The following is a 22,653-nucleotide window of genomic DNA, read 5'->3' on the forward strand; positions in this document are numbered from 1 at the left end:
TAGATACTGACTTCCCAAATCTCCTTACAAGTCCCACAGCAGGGGCTGTCTGGGAAAGCAGAGGTGGAAAAAGTCACATAAACTTGAGGTCAGTGTGAGACCTGCCATCTGCCACCCTGGAATCAGATGGAGGAAGGCATGCTGCAGGCTGAGCTGGAGGGATGAGCTGGGCTGGCAGAACAGTCCTCCCACGACCCTAGACCTGAAGTGCTCCCACATGCTCTCAGGCATGTATCAAACCAAGAAAGCAGCTAGGAGGGTAACACAGCTACCTGTATACAGGGAGCCATGAAATATCTGAGCTGCGCGAGTGAGGCACAAGGAGACAGAAGCAGTCTGACCTTTACACAGTGACCTGGCTCAAATTATTTCAGGCTCTCATTAACCAGGCGAGCTCCGCTTTCTCTCTGAGGTAGGTAAACTTGAGGGGGTAAAGTGGGAGTTTGGGAAAATGGAAAAGAAAGCCTGGCAGTATTTCTTGTAACTGTTATAAAAAGTAAAACATAGATGCCGTTTCTCAGTGCCCAAATGTTAGGTGAAAAAATGTTTTTCATCTCAGTCATGTGATGTGGACTTTAGCAGAGCAGGACACACATGGTCATTTATCCTTTCCCTCTGCATGTTGTGTGCTTTTTCAGTTTATAATGCACCTGGATCCACTTGCCTTATCATGCTAGCTGCAAACAAGGCCACTGAATGTCACAACAGGTGGCCAGCATGTCTCTGAAGGGCAGAAACTGGGGCAGCTAAACAGCTGGCAGAGGCCAGCTAGTAAGTACCCAATTCCACTCCATAGAGGACTCCACACTTAAAAGATAAGCAAGTGTCAGGCTGCCTCACTAGTTATCCCCCCAAATAAAAAAATAAAAGTAACCCCTCCAGGGAACATGTGTATGTTACACACAAAAGTATATGCACAGCTACAAGCAAAGGGGAAAGGCTGGGAAGGAACCCAATCCACCTCTGAACACCAGTTACTTGTGGGGAAGGGGCAGGTGAAGCCAACTGTCACCATTACTCACCTTTTCGATTGATGAGCTTGCATCAGTTCTGGCAATTTCTCATAAAAAGGCCATTTTCACTCCTTGGGTGCTCACCCAGGTCCTGCAAAACTGAGCCACCAACAACTACCTGCACCACTTCCCATGAGGACAAATAATGGCTTCCCTCAAAGCTCAGACCTCCCACCCACCTCCCAGTCCTCTCCCATGCAGGGGCTACTGGCCTCCTGGGGTACAGGGGTCCAGGCCAAACCCAACCCACAGATGGTTGGTGAAACCAGCCTGTATCCAAGGGCCTTTCCCCCAACTGGGCCATGTGCCCACTGCATAGATAGGCCTGTGCTTGCTCCCCTAGGACAGAGACTCCCTTTTCTTCCGTTGGAATGAGGAATGGGGAGATTTGATGGTGTCCTGTACAGGTTGGATGCTAATCTGCTGTGGTGCTCTTGGAGAAGCTTGCCTGAGTTCAGCGCTTTCTCAGCACGTGGTGTTTGCTGCCCCTTCAAGCTGCAGGAGTCCCAGAAGGTAAGTGCTACTGCAACCCCCATTTACTGGTGAACAGAGGTCAGGTGATCCGCAGCCGGCCAAGCAGCTGCTAAGTGGCCGACAGGCTGGATCTGCATCTCACTTGCAGAGATGCTGCCTGGATGCTGGGGCTGCCCCGAGACTCCCTCCTCCTCCTCCTCCTCCTCCTCCTCCTCCCTGCACAGCTCTCCCTGCTTCTATCCACAGCTGTGCTCCTGGTGGGGAACACGTATGGATGCACCGGGGTGCAACTACTCAGAGTCCACTGTGCAGAAGGGCCCCTGCTCTATGCTGTTTTCATATCCAAGCCCAAGCTTGTCTAGAGCTTCAGCAAATCCAAGCCTCCCTGAATTCCCTGCAAGACCAAACTGAGCCCTACAACCCCCACCACTCTGGTTAGCTGCCAGTCCCAGCTCCTGCTCCCTCCTGGTCCCCTGTCTGTACAGTTCTGAAGTCCTGCAAGAATGTTGAGATCCTAAGCCGACTCTCACCCAAAGAGAGAAACAACCAGGGGCCTCCAGGGGTAGAGAACATACCCAGACAGGTTCTGCTGCCTGTAGGCTTGATGTCCTTCCCCTACAACATGCCATGCTTGCCAGGCTGGAAGAGGGGCTCCAGAAACTTGGGAAACCTGGGCCTGTAGCTGGCATGTGGAAAAGAGGCCTGGAAAAGCACCACTCCTGTCCATGAAGCCCCCACATGGAACCAGGTAATTGGGAAACACATGGGCACACAAGCCTGACCCCCACTCAGACCCAGGTGGGAACTGCAGCAGTGACTTGTTCCCTCTGCCATTCTGGCTGTACCACTACAGGAGGGAGGAACATCTAGCTCCACACGTGAGTGGAGACACTAGGTGTGAGCAGGTTCCAGTGGTTGCTGTAGCTGAACCTTCCCAACCAGGTCCATGCAAGGCCATTTCAGATGGGTGTGCACCTGGGTTGGGAAAGGACACCCCTCAGACAGTGAGCGCCACTGAGGAGGGCTGTCACAGAGGCCCCTTTTCCTGCTCCTAGAACAGGTTGGGGGAGTATGGGGGACCTCTTCCACCTCCCAGCAGCTTCCAGGAGCCACTTCTTTCGAGATGAGACACTCTCCTGCCTGCCTGTTCCCATTTAGCTTCAATAGACCATTGCCAACATTTAGAGAACAAAAAGGGGCCTCACCTACTTTCCCTGACACGTTGGAGGCAGGTGGGCATGACCAGGGACCTGGGGTAGATCCTGTACATCTGCCCACCCCCAGGCTATGCTGGCTTCATCTTATCTGTGGGGTGGGGGGGGTGGGAATTACCAAGAGACCATCACACAGGCCATGAACAAGTTCTACAAGAGCCAGGGAGAAGAGCACTGTCTGTGCATGCTGCCCGGCGCCCAGCTCACACACACACCTCTCATTTAACTGCTTTCCCAAAGCAGGCTTTTGCCGTCCAGGCTCCCCAAGCAGCCTGGGGAGGAGACTCTGCCAGGCTGAAAGGCCTGTCCCCAAACGTGCCACCCTCACCAGGCTCATCCTATCTTGGATTATTTTTGCCCTGAAGTTTTGGAGTGGCAGACAGGGAGACAGCAGACAGTACACATTAGCCACCTTTCCAGAGAGCATCAGTCCTCCAGACTGGGACAGGTCAGACCTCCACTCAGGCGTTTCTCACTGGTTGCCAGTTGGGGGAAACAGCATTTGTGAGCACCGGCCTGTCTCCCCAGGTCCTGTTCAGAAACCCCATCTGTGCCTTTGGAGAGACTGCCCTGAGCACACAGGCCCAGCAACCACCATCTACAGCCCCCAGGACCTAATCCCCTTCTACATAGGGTTCACTGCATGTTAGCAAACACTGGGCTTGATTCCTGCCTAGTCCCTGCCAGATATCCCATGCCCACCTCATTAAGAGAATGAGGCCAAACACACCCAGGCCGTCATGCTGATGAAGTGGCTGGGGTCCCACTTGCCCACCCTTCATTGCTGGTTCAGAGCCAGCTGTCTGACCACATTCCTACCCCGAGATGGGGCTTTGGGGACATTGCCTACCAGGGTCAATGACCCCTTTTAAAGTTCCAGAAACATGGCCAGCTAGTCCCCTAGAATTTGGCACATGGGATAAGCCAAGGCTTGCCTTCAGAAACAAGTTTTCCACCACGTCGCTGCCCAAGGCCCAGGGCATCCCCAAGTTCGTGTGAAGCCTGCCTGCCACGTCCACAGCCCATGCCGACCCCTCCTGGAGCCACTGGAATGCTTGTTCCTGGGCATGCAATAAACCCAGACAGCTTCAGCCTTGCAGGACAACTGTGCGCATCTGGCAGCAGTAGCCAGAGGGCCCATAGAAAGAAGTTGGAGGAGAAACCAGATGCTGTGAAAATACTTTATTAGGCAAAACTGCATACTATAAAAATGCTTTAAAAAATGCAGGAGATGGGAAGACACAAACGAACAAGCACGTAGTGACACATGGCTGTCAGAACACAGTAAAGAATCCCCACTGCTTCCCCCCCTTTACCTAGGAAAGTTCTAGGCCACCTCCTCCTCAGCATACTCCTCATCCTCCTCCTCCTCGGCCGTGGCATCCTGATATTGCTGATATTCAGACACCAGGTCGTTCATGTTGCTCTCGGCCTCGGTGAATTCCATCTCATCCATGCCCTCGCCCGTGTACCAGTGGAGAAAGGCCTTGCGCCTGAACATTGCTGTGAACTGCTCTGAGACACGCTTGAAGAGTTCCTGGATGGCCGTATTATTCCCAATGAAGGTGGCCGACATTTTTAGCCCCCGGGGTGGGATGTCACAGACGGCTGTTTTTACATTGTTTGGGAGCCAGTCAGCAAAGTAGCTGCTGTTCTTATCCTGAATGTTGAACATTTGTTCATCCACCTCCCTCATGGGCATGCGACCCCTGAAAATGGCAGCCGCCGTTAGGTAGCGGCCATGGCGGGGGTCACAAGCGGCCATCATGTTCTTAGCATCAAACATCTGCTGGGTAAGCTCAGCCACAGTCAAGGCCCGGTACTGCTGGCTGCCCCGGCTGGTCAGTGGGGCAAAGCCAGGCATGAAGAAATGCAGCCGCGGAAACGGGATCATGTTCACAGCCAGCTTCCGCAGGTCAGCATTCAGCTGGCCTGGGAAGCGCAGGCACGTGGTGACCCCACTCATGGTAGCGGACACCAGGTGGTTCAGGTCACCATAGGTGGGTGTGGGCAGTTTTAGGGTCCTGGAACATATGTCATATAGCGCTTCGTTATCTATGCAGAAGGTCTCGTCCGCATTCTCTATGAGCTGGTGCACTGAGAGGGTGGCGTTGTAGGGCTCCACCACGGTGTCTGACACCTTGGGCGAGGGCAGGATGCTGAATGTGTTTATGATCCTGTCTGGGTACTCCTCCCGGATCTTACTGAGCAGAAGGGTACCCATCCCAGACCCAGTGCCCCCACCCAGGGAGTGGGTCAGCTGGAAACCCTGCAGGCAGTCACAGCTCTCAGCCTCCTTTCTGACAACGTCCATCACTGACTCCATCAGCTCCGCGCCTTCTGTGTAGTGTCCCTTGGCCCAGTTGTTTCCGGCCCCACACTGACCTGTAAGACAGTACAGCCAGTCACTCGATGGCCAGGTGTACGGTCATCAGTGGTCACCACCATAATGCAGAAAGCGCCAGTCACATGTGAGGTGAACGCACCATTCGCCCTGCAGGTGGAGATGAAACCCCCTCCCCCAGTTACAGGACAGCAGCTTCCCCTGTTAGGAATTAAGTCAGGAGTCAAACCTGAGACGGGCTAACAGACCTCGCTGTGGGTGACTCCTACCCAGTTTCAGGGAAGGCAGAAGCCACGGCCCCAGCTCAGCTCCCTGCTCCGAGTTTACATCAGTAGCTCCTCACCTCGAGGAGACACCCGGGCCTTCCTCCCAAAGCCCATTTAGGAGAAGCAGATGGAGCGACTCGACTCGGAGGATAGGAGGGGGTTCAGAGGCCCTGGCTCCAGTTCCCACAGCGATGACCTTGGGACACTCGTGGATTTTCAGCTGCCCTGACCCCAGCCCTCGCCCGCAGCTCACCGAAGATGAAGTTGTCCGGCCTGAAGATCTGCCCGAAGGGCCCTGAGCGCACAGAGTCCATGGTGCCCGGCTCCAGATCCACGAGCACAGCGCGGGGCACGAACCTGCCACCTGAGAGGGGGGAGGGCATTAGCAGGGGAGGGCCTCGTTCCCGGGAGGGCGGCGGGGGAAGGACGGGGTCTCACCGCTGGCCTCGTTGTAGTACACGTTGATGCGCTCCAGCTGCAGGTGGCTGTCCCCGTGGTAGGCGCCAGCGGAGTCGATGGCATGTTCATCGGAGATCACCTCCCAGAACTGCCAGAGACGGGAGGGGCCAGACAGGCCAGGGCTGAGTCACGGAGGCGCCCCAGCCGCTCTCCCACCCCACCCTCACCCTCACCCCCATCCCTAGGCCTCCGTGTCCCTGGGGTCCACCCCGGCCGCCTCGCCAGCCGCCCAGTTCCACCGTCCCCGGCAGGGAGCCCAGAGGCCGCAATGCAGGGGCACCGCCCCGCCGCTGCCAACATCTTCCCTGATCACCCGGCAGGCCCGGGCTGGGCCCTCAGAGCCCCGGCTGCCAACCTTGGCGCCGATCTGGTTCCCGCACTGCCCGGCCTGCGTGAGCACAATCTCCCTCATGGCCAAGGCGGGATTAGGGCGGCAGCAGAAGCACGAGAAGGAGGAACAGACGCGCAGCGACCCAGCCCGCCCTCCGCCAACGCTTAAATAGCCCCGCGCCCACCTCCCTCAGCCTCGGATCGGGCTCCCAGAATAAGCAACAGCTTTACTTCCACACAGGTGCACCCACCTGTGAATCCCTTGGCGTTGAGCGTCTGTTGGAGAGCTCAGGTGTCCTTCCTGTGGTCCTTTCCACGTTGGGGAAAGCTGCTCAGCTGGAGAACTTCCTCCCGCGTCTTTAGTGAGACTAGATCCCTAGCTGAGCTGAAACTGAATTTTCCTCCCATGTGGGAGGGGAAGACTCTTGTTTCCATATTCACAACGTGCCTTTGCACCTGTCCTAGATTGATGACATATTTTTGTAATGGATGCGTCCCTTCATCTATTAGGAGATCTGTGGTTAGGAAAGGTCTTCCATATGTTAACTCAGCAGGACTTAATTATACGTTTTACGTTGGAGCAGTTCTAACCTGCAGTAAGCTATGGGTGTTAGAGACAGGCCTCTGATTTAGCTAGGGTCTTCTTTAGAGTAGGATTAGCCCTTTGACCTTTCCCGAGGACTGTGGTCTCCAGCAGAGTGAAGGTGATATTGGACTCTTAAAGTTGAGGATAGGTGTTGGGTTACGCCTGCTGCAAAAGATGGGCCATTGTCACTTTGCAGGCTTTTAGATTACCCAGACTGAGGAGTTATTTCTTCCAGTAAACATTTTTCAGATGGGGTGGGGAATGCCTCAATCTAACCAGTGAAGGTATCAGTAAGCATTAGCAAATATTTGAATCTCCTGCAGGAAGGCATCGGTGTAAATTAGAGTTGCCAGTTCTCACCTGGATAGGTTCCTCAATTTTGGACAGGTTTAACTGGAGAAGGAGAAAATTGCTGGCCGTTTGGGTCATGTCAAGCACAGAGCTCACAGTGCTGAGTCACCTGTTTTAGTGTTTTGAAAAGATTTACCCCTATAAACAAATGAGACATTAACAGAAACAAAGAATCTCTTCTAGGGTGAAAAGAATCATGAAAGTGCTGAATTATATCCCTATGATTGGTACTTGGCATTAGTAATTTATTACCATCATTCAGCCAGCCAGAGGGGCCCTGGACTGAAATGCAATCCCTGGCCCATTTTTGTTCTTCTTCAGAGTATTCTGGCCCAGTTCTACGCATGCTGACCAGCACGCCCATAAGCTTCACTGGCCCTTTCAGTGCAGGGGCCTTGGCTGCAGCATCTACAAGGGCATCTCCTTTTACATGGTCACTCTCTTTTGATGTCCTCTGCAATTAATTATAGTCACTTTTTGGCAGCAAAGCAGCATTCTAACAAGCTCAAAATCTGAATGATGTATGGAAAAGCCCTTGGGTGTCAGGAGTCCCTACCCATTCCAAATTGCAGCATAAGCAGGAAGCACTAAAAAATCATACTTGGAATCAGTGTAAATGTTAACTTTTAAATCCTTTCCCAATTGCAGGGGCCTAATAAGTTCAATTAACTCACCTTTTTGAGCTGAGGCCGAGGCCAGCAAGGCTTGTGCCTTGATTCTCTTGTGCTGACTAATAATAGCATATCTAGCCCTCCTGTTTTCCTGATGCATAAAACAACTCGCATCTGTTAACCACTCTTCCTTGGGATGGTCAAGGGGCTCATCTCTCTTAAGTCTGGCCTGCTAGAATAAATTTGTTTCATAACCTATGACATAATTTGGCTGTGTCCCCAGTCAAATCTTATCTGGAATTGTAGCTCCCCTAATTCCCATATATCGTGGGAAGGAACCAGTGGGAGGTAATCGAGTCAGGGGATGGGTCTTTCCCATGCTGTTCTCATGACAGTGAATAAGCCTCATGAGATCTGATGGTTTATTTATTTATTTATTTTTGAGACAGAGTCTTGCTCTGTTCTCAGGCTGGAGTGCATTATCATGATCTTGGCTCACTGCAACCTCTGACTCCTGGGTTCAAGCGATTCTCCTGTCTCAGCCTCCTGAGTAGCTGGGATTACAGGCGCCCACCACCATGCCTGTCTAATTTTTGTACTTTTAGTATAGACGGGGTTTCACCATGTTGGCCAGGCTGGCCTCGATCTCCTCACCTCAGGTCATCCACTGCCTTGGACTCCCAAAGTGCTGGGATTACAGTGGATGGTTTTATAAAGGGGAGTTCCCTACACAAGCTCTCTTGCCTGCTGCCATGTAAGAGATGTGACTTTGCTCCTCATTTGCCTTCTGCCATGAGTGTGAGGCCTCCCCGACCATGTGCAACTGTGAGTCAATTAAGCCTCTTTTCTTTACAAATTACCCAGCCTCAGATATGTCTTTATTAGCAGCATGAGAACAGACTAATACAACCTGCATGCCAGAAAGGCTGGGAGCACCTGTGGACTCTGGCGGATAAGTAGCTGGGTTTATGGTTTGGCAGGCTTTAAGGGTTATGTCTGGAGTGTCTAGCAATAAGGCCTGACACTTTCATAAATGTTCTCCTATTATCCCCTGGTGCCCTTTACCTTCTAGGACCACCTTCCCTTGGTGTGGGGTCACAAACCTGTAGGTGCTGTTCTAATGTTGGTTTATTGGCTTTGCCAACTAGAAAAGTGGTAGCAGCAATAGCTCTAAGACATCAAGGCTAAAAGTCAGAGGATCGCTGAGGAAAGTAAAAGCTAAACCATTTGTGGCCTCTTTCCTGGGGCAGCCTCCAGGCCACTACAAAACGGAGGCAGCGAGCAGAAAGGCAATAACATACAGAGCACTCAGGTGAGGGACAAAGAGCACAAGGTGGACAGTCAAAAAACAGAAAGTGGCAAACATCTTGTTTAGCCAAATCCATTCTTCTCAACATTCCCCAGGGCCTCTGACCCTGTGGGCTTGGCCTCTAATCTGATATGACACCCCCAGGTCTCTAACTTTGGGCTGAGTCTCTCACCCTGATATTATACCCTAGGGCCTCTCACTTAAGTGATAGTGGATAATCATTCTTGCCAACCTGAATGCTTCACGACTCTAAAAGACAGCCCACTTGCCAGCTGACTGATTCTATGTGGACTGTTTTCCTTGGAGTGGGGTCTTGTCTTGGTGTCCCTTCATGGTGTTGCTGACAGATGTTGCTGGAAAAGAGGGTCCTGATACGGACCACAAAGTAGGATTCTTAGATCTTGTGCAGGAAAAAATTTGAGGTGAGTCAGAGAACACACTGAAAGAGGCAAGTTTATTAGAAATGACTCCATTACAGAGTTGGACACCCTCAGAAAACAAGAGCAGGAATGCATCATCTTTTGTTAGTGTCTCCACTCTAACCATAAAGAGAAAGAGTTATAATTAAACTTGGAAGGTGCAGATGTACTCACTAAAGTCGGGGCTACTGGTATTAACAATGACCATTAACTCGTAGACCTAAGCTAGCTCATTAATATTATCTTTAAGAAAAATGTTGCACTCCTAGGACATTTATACATTTTTCAGGCTTAGTGGAAGATGTCTCGTATGGCCATAAACATTCTGCAATTGTAATTTGTGGCTAGTAAAAAAATGTGGCTATTTTCGGACCATAAATATTAACCTTCTAGATGCCTTGTGAGTACCTAGCTACTCATATTAGGATAGAGAATTCTAGTCATGTTTATTAAACCAGAAGCTTGATAACCATGAGTTCCTCTAACACAGCAAGTCTACTCCTCAAGGAGAAAATGTATTTCTCAGGAGTTTTGTGCATTTTGTTTGATGGCATTTGTTTACCAAAATGGCAGAAAAGAGTGAAATTAGTCCTCAAAGATTTCTCAAGATTGGATATAAAGTAAACAAAATGATTATAGTTAATATGCAAGTTGACACAGTTGATATACAAAAGAAATTTTGTTTGAAACACAATGAGATTTTTATTTTTATTTATTATTATTATTTTGAGACAGAGTCTTGGTCTCTTGCCCAGGCTGGAGTGCAGTGCACCATCTTGGCTCACTGAAACCTCTGCCTCCCAGGTTCAAGTGATTCTCCTGCCTCAGCCTCCCAAGTAGCTGGGATTACAGGCATGAATCACCACGCCCAGCTAATTTTTGTATCTTTAGTAGAGATGGGGTTTCACTCTGTTGGCCAGGCTGGTCTCAAACCCCTGACAACAAGCGATCTACCCACCTTGGCCTCCAAAATTGCTGGGATTACAGGCATGAGCCACTGCTCCCAGCCACAAGGAGGTTTTAAAATAATTCTGATTTCTTGCTGTTGAGCAGGGAGCTGAGCAAATTCAACAGATCGTGGGCCTAAAGTAGGAGCAGACTGAGGACAAACTCTAGAACACATGTGATTAAATTAATTACAATGGAAACCAAATCAAATTTAATAAGGCCATATCTCTTAGTTTCAAGATGTTTCCCCTCATTGTGGAATGTGGTGTTATTCAGTGGAAAAGAGAAACAGTGTTTATCTCCAGAGTAAAGAACAGGGTTCCCTTCAGGGACTGACTGACTGAGAGCTATGGCTCAGGATTAAAAATTCTTTTTTCCACTTATAAACTAAAAATTAATTTCTAAGCCCCTATTGACTAAATGGACAACTTTTCTTGGATAAGGACATTCCAAAGTAACCCTGAAAAGCTAGTTCAAGCCGTGGCCACACCTGCCTCATTAGACTCTCCTCCCTTTGGTTTTAATTTTAATTTTTAATTTATTTTTGTGGGTACATAGTTGGTGTATATATTTATGGGGGTACATGACATACTTTGATACAGGCACGTAATGAGTAATACATAATAAAAAGCAGGGTATCCATCCCCTCAAGCATTGATAGCTTGTGTTATAAACAATCCAATTATACTATTTTAGTGTTTATAAAATGTATAATTAAATTATTTTTTACCATAATCACCCTGTTGTGCTATCAAATACTGTCTTATTCATTCTTTCTAACAATTTTGTGTACCCATTTCACATCCCCACTAACGCCCTGTTCCCCCACTGCCCTTCCCAGCCTCTGGTAACCATGATTATACTCTCTATCTCTATGACATCAATTGTTTCAAATTTTAGCACCCACAAATAAGTAAGAACATGTGACATTTGTCTTTCTGTGCCTGACTTATTTCCCTTAACATAAAGACTTTCAGTTCCATTTCTGTTACTGCAAATGACAGACTCTCATTCTTTCTTAAAGCTGAATAGTACTCCACTGTGTATATGTACCACATTTTCTCTATCCCGTCATCTGTTGATGGACATTTAGGTTTCTTCCAAATCTTGGCTATTAGCAACATTTGTTTTTGACGGACTTCTGGATAAAAGCCACCTTAACTGAGGTAAAATGATATCTCACTTTGGGTTTGATTTGCATTTCTATGATGATCAGTAATGTGGAGAACCTTTTCATTTGCCTGTTTGCCATTTGTGTGTCTTCTTTTCATAAATGTCTATTTAAATTTTTGTCCACTCTTTAATTGATTACATTTTTTCTTTAGAATGTTTTGAACTCAATATATTGTAGTGTATCAGTCTGTTTCTGCACTGCTATAAAAATACTGAGACTGAGTTACTTATCTATTTATGTATTGAGATGAAGTCTTGCTCTGTCACCCAGGCTGGAGTGCACTGGTATGATCTCGGTCCACTGCAACCTCCACCTCCTGGGTTCAAGCAATTCTCTGCCTCAGCCTCTTGAGTAGCTGGGATTACAGGCACCTGACACCATGCCCAGCTAAGTTTTGTATTTTTAGTAGAGATGGGGTTTCACCATCTTGGCCAGACTGGTCTTGAACTCCCCACTGCACCTGGCGAGACTGGGTAACTTATAAAGGAAATAGGTTTAACTGAGTCACAGTTCCACATGGCTGGTGAGGCCTCAGGAAACTTACAATCATGGCAGACAGGGAAGCAGTCACCTCTTCCATGACAGCAGGTGAGACAGCATGTATGTGAAGCAAAGGGGGAAGAGCCCCTTATAAAACCGTCAGATCTCATGAGAACTCACTCATTATCAGAAGACCAGCCTGGGGGAAACCACCCCCATGATCCAATCACCTTCTACCAGGTCTCTCCCTCAGCATCTGGGGATTACAATTCAGTATGAGATTTGGGTGGGGACACAAAGCCTAACCATATTATGTAGCTATTAATTGCTTTTCAGATGGGTAATTTACAAATATTTTCTCCCATTCTGTGGGTTTTCTCTTCACTTTGTTTATTGTTTCCTTCACTTTAAAAAAGCTTTCTGACTTGCTGTAATTCCATTTGTCCATGTTTGCTTTGGTTGTCTGTGCATATGGGGTATTATTTAAGAAATTTTTGCCCAAACCAACGCCCTAAAGAGGTTCCCCAGTGTTTTCTTGTAAAATTTTGATGGTTCGAGGTGTTAGGTTTAAGTCCTTAATTCATTTTAATTTGCTTTTTGTATGTGGCAAGAAATAGGGTTCTAGTTTCATTCTTCTGCCTATGGCTTGCCAGTTTTCCCAGCCCTATTTATTACAGAAACTGTCTTATTATTTGTTGTATGTTATTGACAATTTTGTTGAAAATAAGTTTTGTTTAGCTGTATGAGTTTGTTTCTAAGTTCTCTATTTCATTCCATTTGTCTTTATGTCTTTTTATTCCAGTGTCATGCTGTCTTAATTACTATAGCTTGATGGTATAATTTAAAACCAGGTAATGGGATTCCTCCAGTTTTGGTTTACATACTCAGAATAGCCTTGACTATTATGGTGTTTTGTGGTTTCATATATATTTCAGATTTTTTTCCTATTTCTGTGAGGAATGTCATTGTTATTTTGATAGAGATGGCATGAAGTGTATAGATTGCTTTGAATCATATAGGCATTTTTTAAAATATTGATTCTTCCAATCTGTGAACATAGAAATAACTTTCCATTTTTTGTCTTCTCTTTCATTTCTTTTATCAGTGTTTTACATTTTTAATTGTTGAGAACTTTTATTTCTTTGGTAAATTCCCACACATTTTGTTTTATTTGTGGCTATTGCAAATAGGATTATTTTTTTGAATTCTTTTTCAGTTTGTTGACTGTTGGCATATAGAAACCTTACTGATTTGTATATGTTGATTTTGTATTGTGCAAATTTACTCAAGTTATTACTTCTAACAGTTTTTTGATGGATATATTAGGCCATTCTCACATTGCTGTAAAAATAATTGGTGACTGGTTAATTTATAAAGGAAATAGGTTTAATTGGCTCATGGTTCCACAGGCTGTACAGAAAGCATAGCACTGGCTTCTGCTTCTGGTAAAGCCTCTCACAACTGACAATCAAGGTGAAAAATAAATCCGGTGCTTGCACATCACATGGTAAGTGCGAGGGCAGGGGGAAGGGCTGCACACTTTTAGGAAACCAGCTCTCATGAAAACTTACTATTGTGAGAATGGTACCAAAGGAGATGATGCCAAACTGTTCATGGAAATCCTGCCCTCATGATTCAATCACCTCCCCACTAGGCCCACTTCCCACATTGAGGATTACATTTCAATATAAGATTTTGGTGGGAACACACACCTAAACTGTATCATTTTGCCCCTGGCCATTCCAAATCCCATATCCTTCTCATATTTCAAAATACAATCATGACATTCCCATAATGCCCAAAGTCTTGGCTCACTTCAGCCTTAACTCAAAAGTCAAAAGTCTCATCTAAGACAAAGCTAGTTTATTCCTCCTATAAGCCTGGAAAATAAAAAACAAATTAAGTTCTTCCAAGATACAAATGGGGCACAGGCAATGGGTAAATACTCCTATTCTAAAAGGAAGAAATCAACTAAAAAAAAAAAAAAAGAGGCCACAGGACCCATACAAGTCTGAAGCCCAGAAGGGGAGTTATTGAATTTTAAGGCTCCAAAATAATTATTTTTGACTCTATGTCCCATTTCCAGGGCACACTGATGCTTTGGGACGTTTAGACCTTGTGGCTTTGCATGATTCAGCCCCCACAGCTGCTCTCATGGGCTGGTATTGTGTGCCTCTGGCTGGTTTGGTATGCTTCTGGTTTTTCCAGGTGCAAAGTGCAAGTTGTAGCTAGATCTACCATTCTGAGGTCTGGAGGACAGTGATCCTCTCCTCACAGATCTACTAGGTCATGCTCCAGTGGGGAACCCACATGGGGACTGTAACCTACATTTCTTCTCTGCATTGTTTTAGTAGAGGTTCTCCATGAGGGCTCCACCCCTGCAGCATGCTTCTGCCTGCACACCCTGGCTTTTTTATACATTCTTTGAAGTAAAGGTGGGGGCTCCCAAGTCTCAACTCTTGCATTTGGTACACTCACAGGCATAACACCATATGAAAGCTACCAAGGCTTATGGCTTGCACCTTCTGAAGCAGTGACTGGAGTTGTAACTAGGCCAATTTGTGCTACACCTGGAGCTGGAACAGTGGCCAGGATGCAGGGAGCCATGTTTTAAGGCTACCCAAGGCAGCAGTTCCTGGGCCTGATCCCAGAAACTATTCTCTTCTTTTAGGCCTCAGGGCCTGTAATGGGGGGCTGCCTTTTAGATTTCTAAAATGCCTTCAATTCCTCTTTCCCATTGTCTTGGCTATCAACACTTGCTTTTTTTTTTAAGTTATACAAATATCTCTAACAAGTGATTGCTCCACAGCCTGCCCAAGTTCCTCTCTTGTAAAAGCTTTTTATTTTTCTGCCACATGACTAGGCTGCAAAGTTTTTAGGCTTTTACGCTATGCTTCCCTTGCAAGTAAATATAAACTACAACTTACTTTTTTTTGCTCCAACATGTGAGCATAGGTTGTTAGAAGCAGCCAGGCCACATCTTGAATGCTTTGGTGCTTAGACATTTTTCCAACAGAAACCCTAAATCATCACTTTCAAATTCAAACTTTTATGTATCCCTAGGGCATGACAGAAATTCAGCCAACCACTTTGCTAAGACAACATGAATGACCTTCGCTTCGGTCCTAATAAGTTTCTAATTTTCATCTGAGACCTCCTCAGCTCAGCCTTCACTGTCCAGATCACTATCAGCATTTTGGTCACAGCCATTCAAAGTTAATAAAATCTCAACTTTCCCTCATTTTTCTGTCTTCTTCTGAGTCCTACAAACTCTTCCAACCTCTGCCTGTTTACCCAGTTACAAAGCTGATTCCACATTTTCAGGTATTCTTATAACAATTTTCCACTCCTTTGTGACAATTTTCTGTTTTAAGCTTTTTTTCCATCACTATAAGTACCTGAGACTGGGTAATTTATTTTTTAAAAAGGAGGTTTAAGTGGCTCATGATTCTACAGGCTGTAGAGAAGACACAGCACTGGCATGCACTTCTAGGAAGGCCTCTGGAAGTTTACAGTCATGGCAAAAGTTGAAGCAGAATCTTGCACATCATAGGGCAAAAAGCAGGAGCAAAAAACAGAGGGGTGAGTTGTTACACACTTTTAAATAAACAGGTCTTATGGGAACTCACTCACTATCATGAAGATGGTACCAAACAGGATGGTGCTAAGACATTTATGAGTAATCCACCCCAATGGTTAAATCACCTTTCACCTGGCCCACCTCCAACATTGAGAATTACATTTAAATATGAGATATGGGAGGGGACACACATTCAAACCCTATCAGACAGGTCTTTATGTTTTTCCAAATATAAGATTATATCACTGGCAAAAATGATAATTTGACTTCTTTTCCAATTGGGAAGCCTTTTATTGCTTTCTCTTGTGATTGCTCCAGATAGGACTTTCAGAATTATATTGAATAACATTGGTAAAAGTGGACATTCTTGTCATCTTCCAGATTTTAGAGGAAACGCTTTTAGTTTTTCCCCACTTAGTATGATACTAGCTGTAGCTCTGTCATATACGACTTTTATTATGTTGAGATATGTTCATTCCATACCCAGTTTTCAAAGGGTTTATTATTAAAGAATATTAAATTTTATCAAATACTCTTTTAGCATAATGGAAATGATTATATGGATTTTGTCCTTCGTTCTTTTTTTTTTTGAGATGAAGTCTTCCTCTGTCACCCAGGCTGGAGTGCAACAGCATGATCTCAGCTCAGTGCAACCTCTGCCTCCAGGGTTCAAGCGATTCTCCTGCCTCAGCCTTCCAAGTAGCTGGGATTACAGGTGCCCACCACTGCACCTGGCTAATTTTTGTATCTTTAGTAGAGATGGGGTTTTGCCATGTTGCCCAGGCTGGTTTTGAACTCCTGAACTCAGGTGATCTGCCTACCTCGGCTTCCAAAAGCGCTGGGATTATAGGCGTGAGCCACTGCACCCGGCCCCTTCATTCTGTTTATATGATATATCACATTGATTGATTTGCATGTTGAACCACCCTTGTATCCCTGGGATATATTCCACTTGGTCATTATCAATTACCTATTTATGTATTGTTTAATTGAGTTTGCTAGGTTTTCTGCGTTGTGGCAGGCGCCTGTCATCCCAGCTCTTGGGGAGGCTGAGACAGAGAAATGCTTCAATCTGGGAGGTGGAGGTTACAGTGAGCTGAGATCATGCCACTGCACTCCAGCCTGGGAGACAGAGCTAGATTCCATCTCAAAAAAAAAAAAAAAAAAACACAAGAAAAAAAAAAGAAGACACTGCAGGGCCATATGGGTTTACAGCTCAGTATTAAGTAACCTTAACGAAATCTGATTTTATTTTAAATGGTCAAGGCCGAGGGAAAAAAGAGTAGTGACTTTCTTCAATTAATTTTATGGTATCATGTCAAAGCTTGATATAGTTAATACATTTCAACTAACTTAGGATGAGAATGTTTGTAAAACCGACGTCATTTTACGTACCATTACAAATACACTGCAAATTAAACAGACTTTCTCAACAAAAGAAAAACTGTTGTTGATGAGTTCACTTCCATTAGATGCACACAATGGTTTTTTTGGTTTTGTTTTCATTTGTTTTCGTTTTTTGAGACAAGGTCTCGCTCTGTTGCCCAGGGCTTGAGTGCAGTGGCGTGAGCATGATAATGTGCCTACTTTTCCATTTTCCTGTGTTGTTTCCACTATGTTAACAAATGAACCTGAAAACACGGAGCACTGACCAGGCGCGGTGGCTCATGCCTGTAATCCCAGCACTTTGGGAGGCCGAGGTGGGTGGATCACCTGATGAGGTTGGGAGTTCGAGACCAGCCTGACCAACATGGAGAAACCCCGTGTCTACTAAAAATACAAAATTAGCCGGGCGTGCTGGTGCAGGTCTGTAATCCCAGCTACTTGAGAGGCTGAGGCAGGAGAATTGCTTGAACCCGGGAGGCGGAGATTGCAGTGAGCCGAGATCGCGCCATTGCACTCCAATCTGGGAAACAAGAGCGAAAGTCCATCTCAAAAAAAAAAAAAAATGAGCACTGATCGGGGGCGCCTGTTTCCTCGACCTCAGGCTGTGGCGCCTGCCAGTCCCCAACATCCGGACCGCCCGACGGCGTCTCCGCGTTCCTCCTCCTCTCCCGGTACCAGGGTCTCCCCCCAGAAACAGACTCGCATTCGTAACCGGCATCTTGTCCTGCGCTGGGGTGACCCGCCCAAGCCGCCATGAAGGGACGCTCGCACGAAGCGAAGTCCAGGAACAAACGGCCCGACGGGAAACGCGGCCGCGCTCGCTCCGCTGCACTCACAGCGGCGGCAGGAAGCCTTTTCCTCACCTTTGCCTCGGCGGCCCCAGGTGTCCCGGAGCTGCAGCAGCGTCTCCCGCTCCTCACAGCGGACGAGGCCCCAGGTGTCCCAAGCCCCGGCCCCTCCCGGGTGGGTCCTGAGGAAGCTCCGTCCTCACAGTGGACGCCCCAGGACGCCGCGGTGCGGATCGGACACGGTTGGCGCGCGCGGCCCTCCGGGTTTGGCAGGGCCGGGCGCCCCCTCGCGGCAGCTCTGGGGAATCTCTGGAAATCAGCGTCTGATTTTTTCCAGGCCGTGATTTTGGAAATTTCAACTGAACTGGAGACCACCATCCCGTGCCTTGCCTGGAACGCATGGAGATAGCAATCAAAGAAGATGGCCAGTCCACGCCTGTAATCCCAGCACTTTGGGAGGCCGAGTCCGGCGGATCACTTGAGGTCAGGAAATCGAGACCATTCTGGCCAACATAGTGAAACCCCATCTCTACTAAAAATACAAAAATTATCTGGGCGTGGTGGCACAGGCCTGTAGTCCCAGCTACTCTGGAGGCTGAGGCAGGAGAATCCCTTGAACCCGGGAGGCGGAGTTTGCAGTGAGCCAAGATCGTGCCACTGCACTCCAGCCTGGCGACAGAGCGAGACTCAGTATCAAAAAAAAAGAAAAAAATAAAAAGAAAGAAAGAAGGAAGAAAGTAAGGGGAAGGGGAAGGGAGAAGGAAGTTAAGAGGAGACTCCAGGCTAGGTGCAGTGGCTCACGCCTGTAATCCCAGTACTGTGGGAGGCTGAGGCGTAAGGATCACTTGAGACCAGGAGTTCAAGACAAACCTGAGGGACGTAAAGATCCTGTTGTCTGTGCCAAAATTTTGGGGTTTTTTTTTTTTTTTTTCTGTGCCAAAATTTTGGGGTTTTTTTTTTTTTTTTTGAAACGCAGTTTCACTCTTATTGCCCAGGCTGGAGTGCAATGGTGTGATCTTGGCTCACTGCAACCTCCACCTCCCGGGTTCAAACAATTCTCCTGCCTCAGCCTCCCGAGTAGCTGGGATTGCAGGCGCACACCACCATGCATGGCTAATTTTTGTATTTTTAGTACAGAACGGGTTTTGCCATGTTGACCAAGCTGGTCTCGAACTCCTGAACTCAGGTGATCCCCCCCCCCCCACCAAGGCCTCCCAAAGTCATTCACGCCTGGGGTTACAGGCGTGAGCCACCGCGCCCGGCCAAATTTTTTTTTTTTTTTAATTAGCTGTGCATGGTGGCTGGTGCCTATAGTCCTAACTTACTTGGGAGGCTGAGGCCGGAGGATTGCTGGAGCCCAGGACACCGAGGCTGCAGTGAGCTGTGATCACACCACTGCACTCCAGCCTGGGTGATAGAGCAAGACCTCCTCTCTTAAAACAAAACAAAACAAACCGAAAAAATGCTGGGCGTGATGGGTCACGCCTGTAACCCCAGCACTTTGGGAGGCAGAGGCGGGTGGATCACCTGAGGTCAGGAGTTCGAGACCAGCCTGGCCCACATGAGGAAACCCCATCCCTACTAAAAATACAAAAATTAGCCAGATGTGGTGGTGGGCGCCTGTAATCCTAGCTACACAGGAGGCTGAGGCAGGAGAATTGCTTAAACCTGGGAGGCGGAGGTTGCAGTGAGCCAAGATCGCACCACAGTACTCCAGCATGGGCGACAGAGCAAGACTCTGTCTCAAAAAAAAAAAAAAGGAAAAAAGAAGACGGCCAGTAGACAAATCTCAATTTATTTTCTTTCTTTTCTTTTTACTCTTAAAAAGGGTCTCGCTGTGTCGCCCAGACTGGAGTTTAGTGCCGTGAGCATGGTAATGTGCTACTTCTCCATTTTCCTGTGTTGTTTCCACTACGTTAACAAATAAGCCCTAAAACACCTAGCACTGGCCAGGCGAGATGGCTCACGCCTGTAATCCCAGCACTTTGGGAGGCTAAGTCGTGTGCATTGCCTGAGGTCAGGAGTTCGAGACCAGCCTGGCCAACATAGTGAAACCCGTCTCTACTAAAAATAGAAAAAATTAGCTGGGCGTGATGGCGGGTCCCTGTAATTCCAGCTACTCGGGAGGCTGAGGCAGGAGAATCGCTTGAACCCGGGAGGCGGAGGTTGCAGTGAGCCAAGATCACACCATTGCACTCCAGCCTGGGAAACCGAAGTGAAATTCCGTCTCAAAAAAAAAAAAATAACGAGAACTGATCAGAGGGTGTGTGTTGCCTGGGCCTCAGGCTGTGGCCCCTGCCAGTCCCCAACCTCCCGACCGCCCGACGGCACAACGGCGTCTCCACGTTCCTCCTCTTCTCCCGGGACCAAGGTCTCTCCCCAGAAACAAAATCGCATCCATAACCGGCATCTTGTCCTGTGCTGGGGGTGAGCCGCCCAAGACTCCATGAAGGGACCCTCGTACAAAGTGAAGTCCGGGTACAAATGGCCAGACGGGAAATGCGCCGCGCTCGCTCCGCTGCACTCACAGCGGGGGCAGGAAGCCTTTTTCTCACTTTCTCCTCGGCGGCCCCAGGTGTCCCGGAGCGTCTCCCTGTCCTCACAGCGGACGTAGCCCCAGGTGTCCCCAGGTTTCCCAAGCCCCGGCCCCTCCTGGGTGGGTGCTGAGAGGAAGCTCCGTCCTCACAGTGGACGCCCCAGGACGCCGCCGTGCGGTTCGGACACGGTTCGCGCGCGCAGCCCTCCGGGTTTGGCAGGGCCGGGCGCCCCCTCGCGGCAGCTCTGGAGAATCTCTGAAAATCAGCGTCTGGATTTTTCCAGGCCGAGATTTTGGAAATTTCAACTGAAATGGAGCCCGTCATCCCATGCCTTGACGGGAACGCATTGAGATAGTAATCAAAGAAGATGGCCAGTTCACGCCTGTAATCCCAGCACTTTGAGAGGCTGAGGCGGGCGGATCACTTGAGGTCAGGCGTTCGAGACCAGCCTGGCCAAGGTGGTGAACCCTCGTCTCTACTAAAAATACAAAAATTAGCAGGCATGATGGCGCATGCCTGTAATCCCAGCTACTCTGGAGGCTGAGGCAGGAGAATCGCTTGAACCCAGGAGGTGGAGGTTGCAGTGAGCTGAGATTGTACCCTGCACTCCAGCCTGGGCAATACAGCGAGACTCCTTCTCAAAAAAAAAAAAAAAAAGAAAGAAAAAGAAGATGGCCAGTAAACAAAACTAAATTGATTTTCTTTCTTTTCTTTTTAAGAGACAGGGTATCATTCTGTTACCCAGGCTTGAGGACAGTGGGATAATCACAGCTCCTGGGATCAGCTTCCAGCTCCCGGGTTCTAGAGATTCTCCAACCTCAGCCTCCCAAAGCACTGGGATTACAGGTGTGAACCACCGTGCCCAGCCTCACCTGATTTTCTTTTATTTATTTTAATTATTTTATTTTATTGTATTTTTTATTGGGAAGGTGAGTCTCACTATATTGCCCAGGCTGGTCTGGAAATCCCAAGCTCAAGTGATCCTTCCAACTCAGCCTCCCAAAGTGCTAGGATTACATGCGTGAGCCACCATGCACTGCCTGACTTTCTTTCTAACAGCAATAATGTATAGGAATAATTTGAACTTGAAATTTAAAAAAAAAAATGCCATTTACAATAGCACCCCCAAAATTGAATTTATTAAGTATAAATGTAATAAAATACATCGAAATATGCATTCAGAAAACCTTGGATCATGGGTGGGAAGAATAAAAAATATATAAATAAATGCAGATACTCCTTCTTTAGGAGCAGTACACTCATGACTGTTAGCTTTAACACAGAGCTAAAGTAATGAAGAGAGTGATATTAATGAAGGAATGGACAAATAGATAAACAGAATAGAATACAGAACCCAAAAGACCCAAATAAATATAGTCGACTGCTTTTGTCAAAGGGGCAAAAATATTCAATTGGGAAAGAAAAGTCTGTTCCACAGATGGCGACATATCGGAAACCATAGGGAAAAAAATCAACGTAGATACAAGCTTCATAGCTCACCTCTAAAAAATCACTCGATAGTCTGTAGACTTAAATTTTCAAATATAAAATTGTAAAAGATATAGAAGAAAATCCATATGACTTTGGATTGGTGATGAGTCTTTAGATACAATACCAAAAGCCAGTTCATAAAATTAAAAAATGATAATGTGGACTTTATTAAAATTTAAAATGACTACTCTGTGAAATATCCCATTAAGAGAATCAAAAAACAAGCCACAGACTGAGAGAAAATATTTTTTTAAAAAACCTGAAAAAGACTTGTGTGCAAAATATACAAACAAATTCTAATAACAAAAAGAAAAACAACCCAATTAAAAGATAGACACCTCACCAAAAAAGATATACAGATGACAGGCTGGGTGCAGTGGCTCATGTCTGTAATCTCAGCACTTCGGGAAGGGAAAGCAGGCAATCACGTGAGGCCAGGAATTTGAGACCGGACTGGCCAACATGGCAAAATCCTGTATCTACTAAAAATACAAAAATTAGCTGGACATGGTGGCTCGTGCCTGTAATCCCAGCTACTTGGGAGGTGGAGGCAGGAGAATCACTTGAATCGGGGAGGCAGAGGTTGCAGAGAGCTGAGATCATGCCACTGCACTTCAGCCTGGGCGACAGACCAGGACGCCATCTTAAAAAAAAAAAAAATGGAGTTTTGCTGTCACAAGCCAAGAAACTAACAGAAGCTGAAGGGAGGCCCAAAATGGATTCTTCCCTAGTGCCTTCAGAGGGAGCATGGCACTGCTGAGACAGAGTAGAAATGGGACTCAGCCCACCCCCACTAACATGTTGTTCCATATGTGCCCGCTGACCACCAGACCTTGCAGCACCACCCTCCAGGTGCCATACTCGCTGGCCAGACCTTGCCAACTGTTTGAAAT

The 22,653-nt window shown here is 47.3% G+C and overlaps 1 protein-coding gene across 8 annotated transcripts; it reads right to left on the reverse strand.

Moving 5' to 3' along the window:
- Window positions 1-4,028: 4,028 nt before the first annotated feature.
- Window positions 4,029-18,033, reverse strand: LOC116470666 (tubulin beta-8 chain). 8 transcript variants are annotated; one of them, XM_058440307.1, is made up of 7 exons: window positions 17,808-18,033; window positions 9,190-9,325; window positions 7,047-7,175; window positions 6,352-6,491; window positions 5,750-5,858; window positions 5,565-5,675; window positions 4,029-5,086 (listed from the first exon to the last, which is right to left on the reverse strand). In XM_058440307.1, the coding sequence occupies exons 6-7, from the start codon at window positions 5,623-5,625 to the stop codon at window positions 4,029-4,031; spliced, it is 1,119 nt and encodes a 372-aa protein (XP_058296290.1). In that variant the 5' UTR covers window positions 5,626-5,675; window positions 5,750-5,858; window positions 6,352-6,491; window positions 7,047-7,175; window positions 9,190-9,325; window positions 17,808-18,033. The 8 variants fall into 8 exon arrangements, with proteins under 8 accessions (XP_058296290.1, XP_058296292.1, XP_058296294.1 ...); XM_058440309.1 differs by lacking the exon at window positions 9,190-9,325 and having other exon boundaries at window positions 7,047-7,146; XM_058440311.1 differs by lacking the exon at window positions 9,190-9,325 and having other exon boundaries at window positions 6,352-6,485.
- Window positions 18,034-22,653: the final 4,620 nt, after the last annotated feature.

Source organism: Hylobates moloch, unplaced genomic scaffold, assembly GCF_009828535.3.
Source record: "Hylobates moloch isolate HMO894 unplaced genomic scaffold, HMol_V3 SCAFFOLD_6, whole genome shotgun sequence".
In the NCBI taxonomy this organism is placed as follows: domain Eukaryota; kingdom Metazoa; phylum Chordata; class Mammalia; order Primates; family Hylobatidae; genus Hylobates; species Hylobates moloch.

What these genes read in the sequence shown, in the direction of transcription:
- LOC116470666 (XM_032156081.1), bottom strand. Translation starts at nt 6,182, where the DNA reads ATGAGGGAGATTGTGCTCACGCAGGCCGGGCAGTGCGGGAACCAGATC. An exon ending in GGAACCAGATCGGCGCCAAG is followed by an intron (nt 5,859 to 6,125) that starts GTTGGCAGCCGG and finishes CGTCTCTGGCAG; the next exon opens with TTCTGGGAGGTGATCTCCGA. An exon ending in GTACTACAACGAGGCCAGCG is followed by an intron (nt 5,676 to 5,749) that starts GTGAGACCCCGT and finishes CCCCCCTCTCAG; the next exon opens with GTGGCAGGTTCGTGCCCCGC.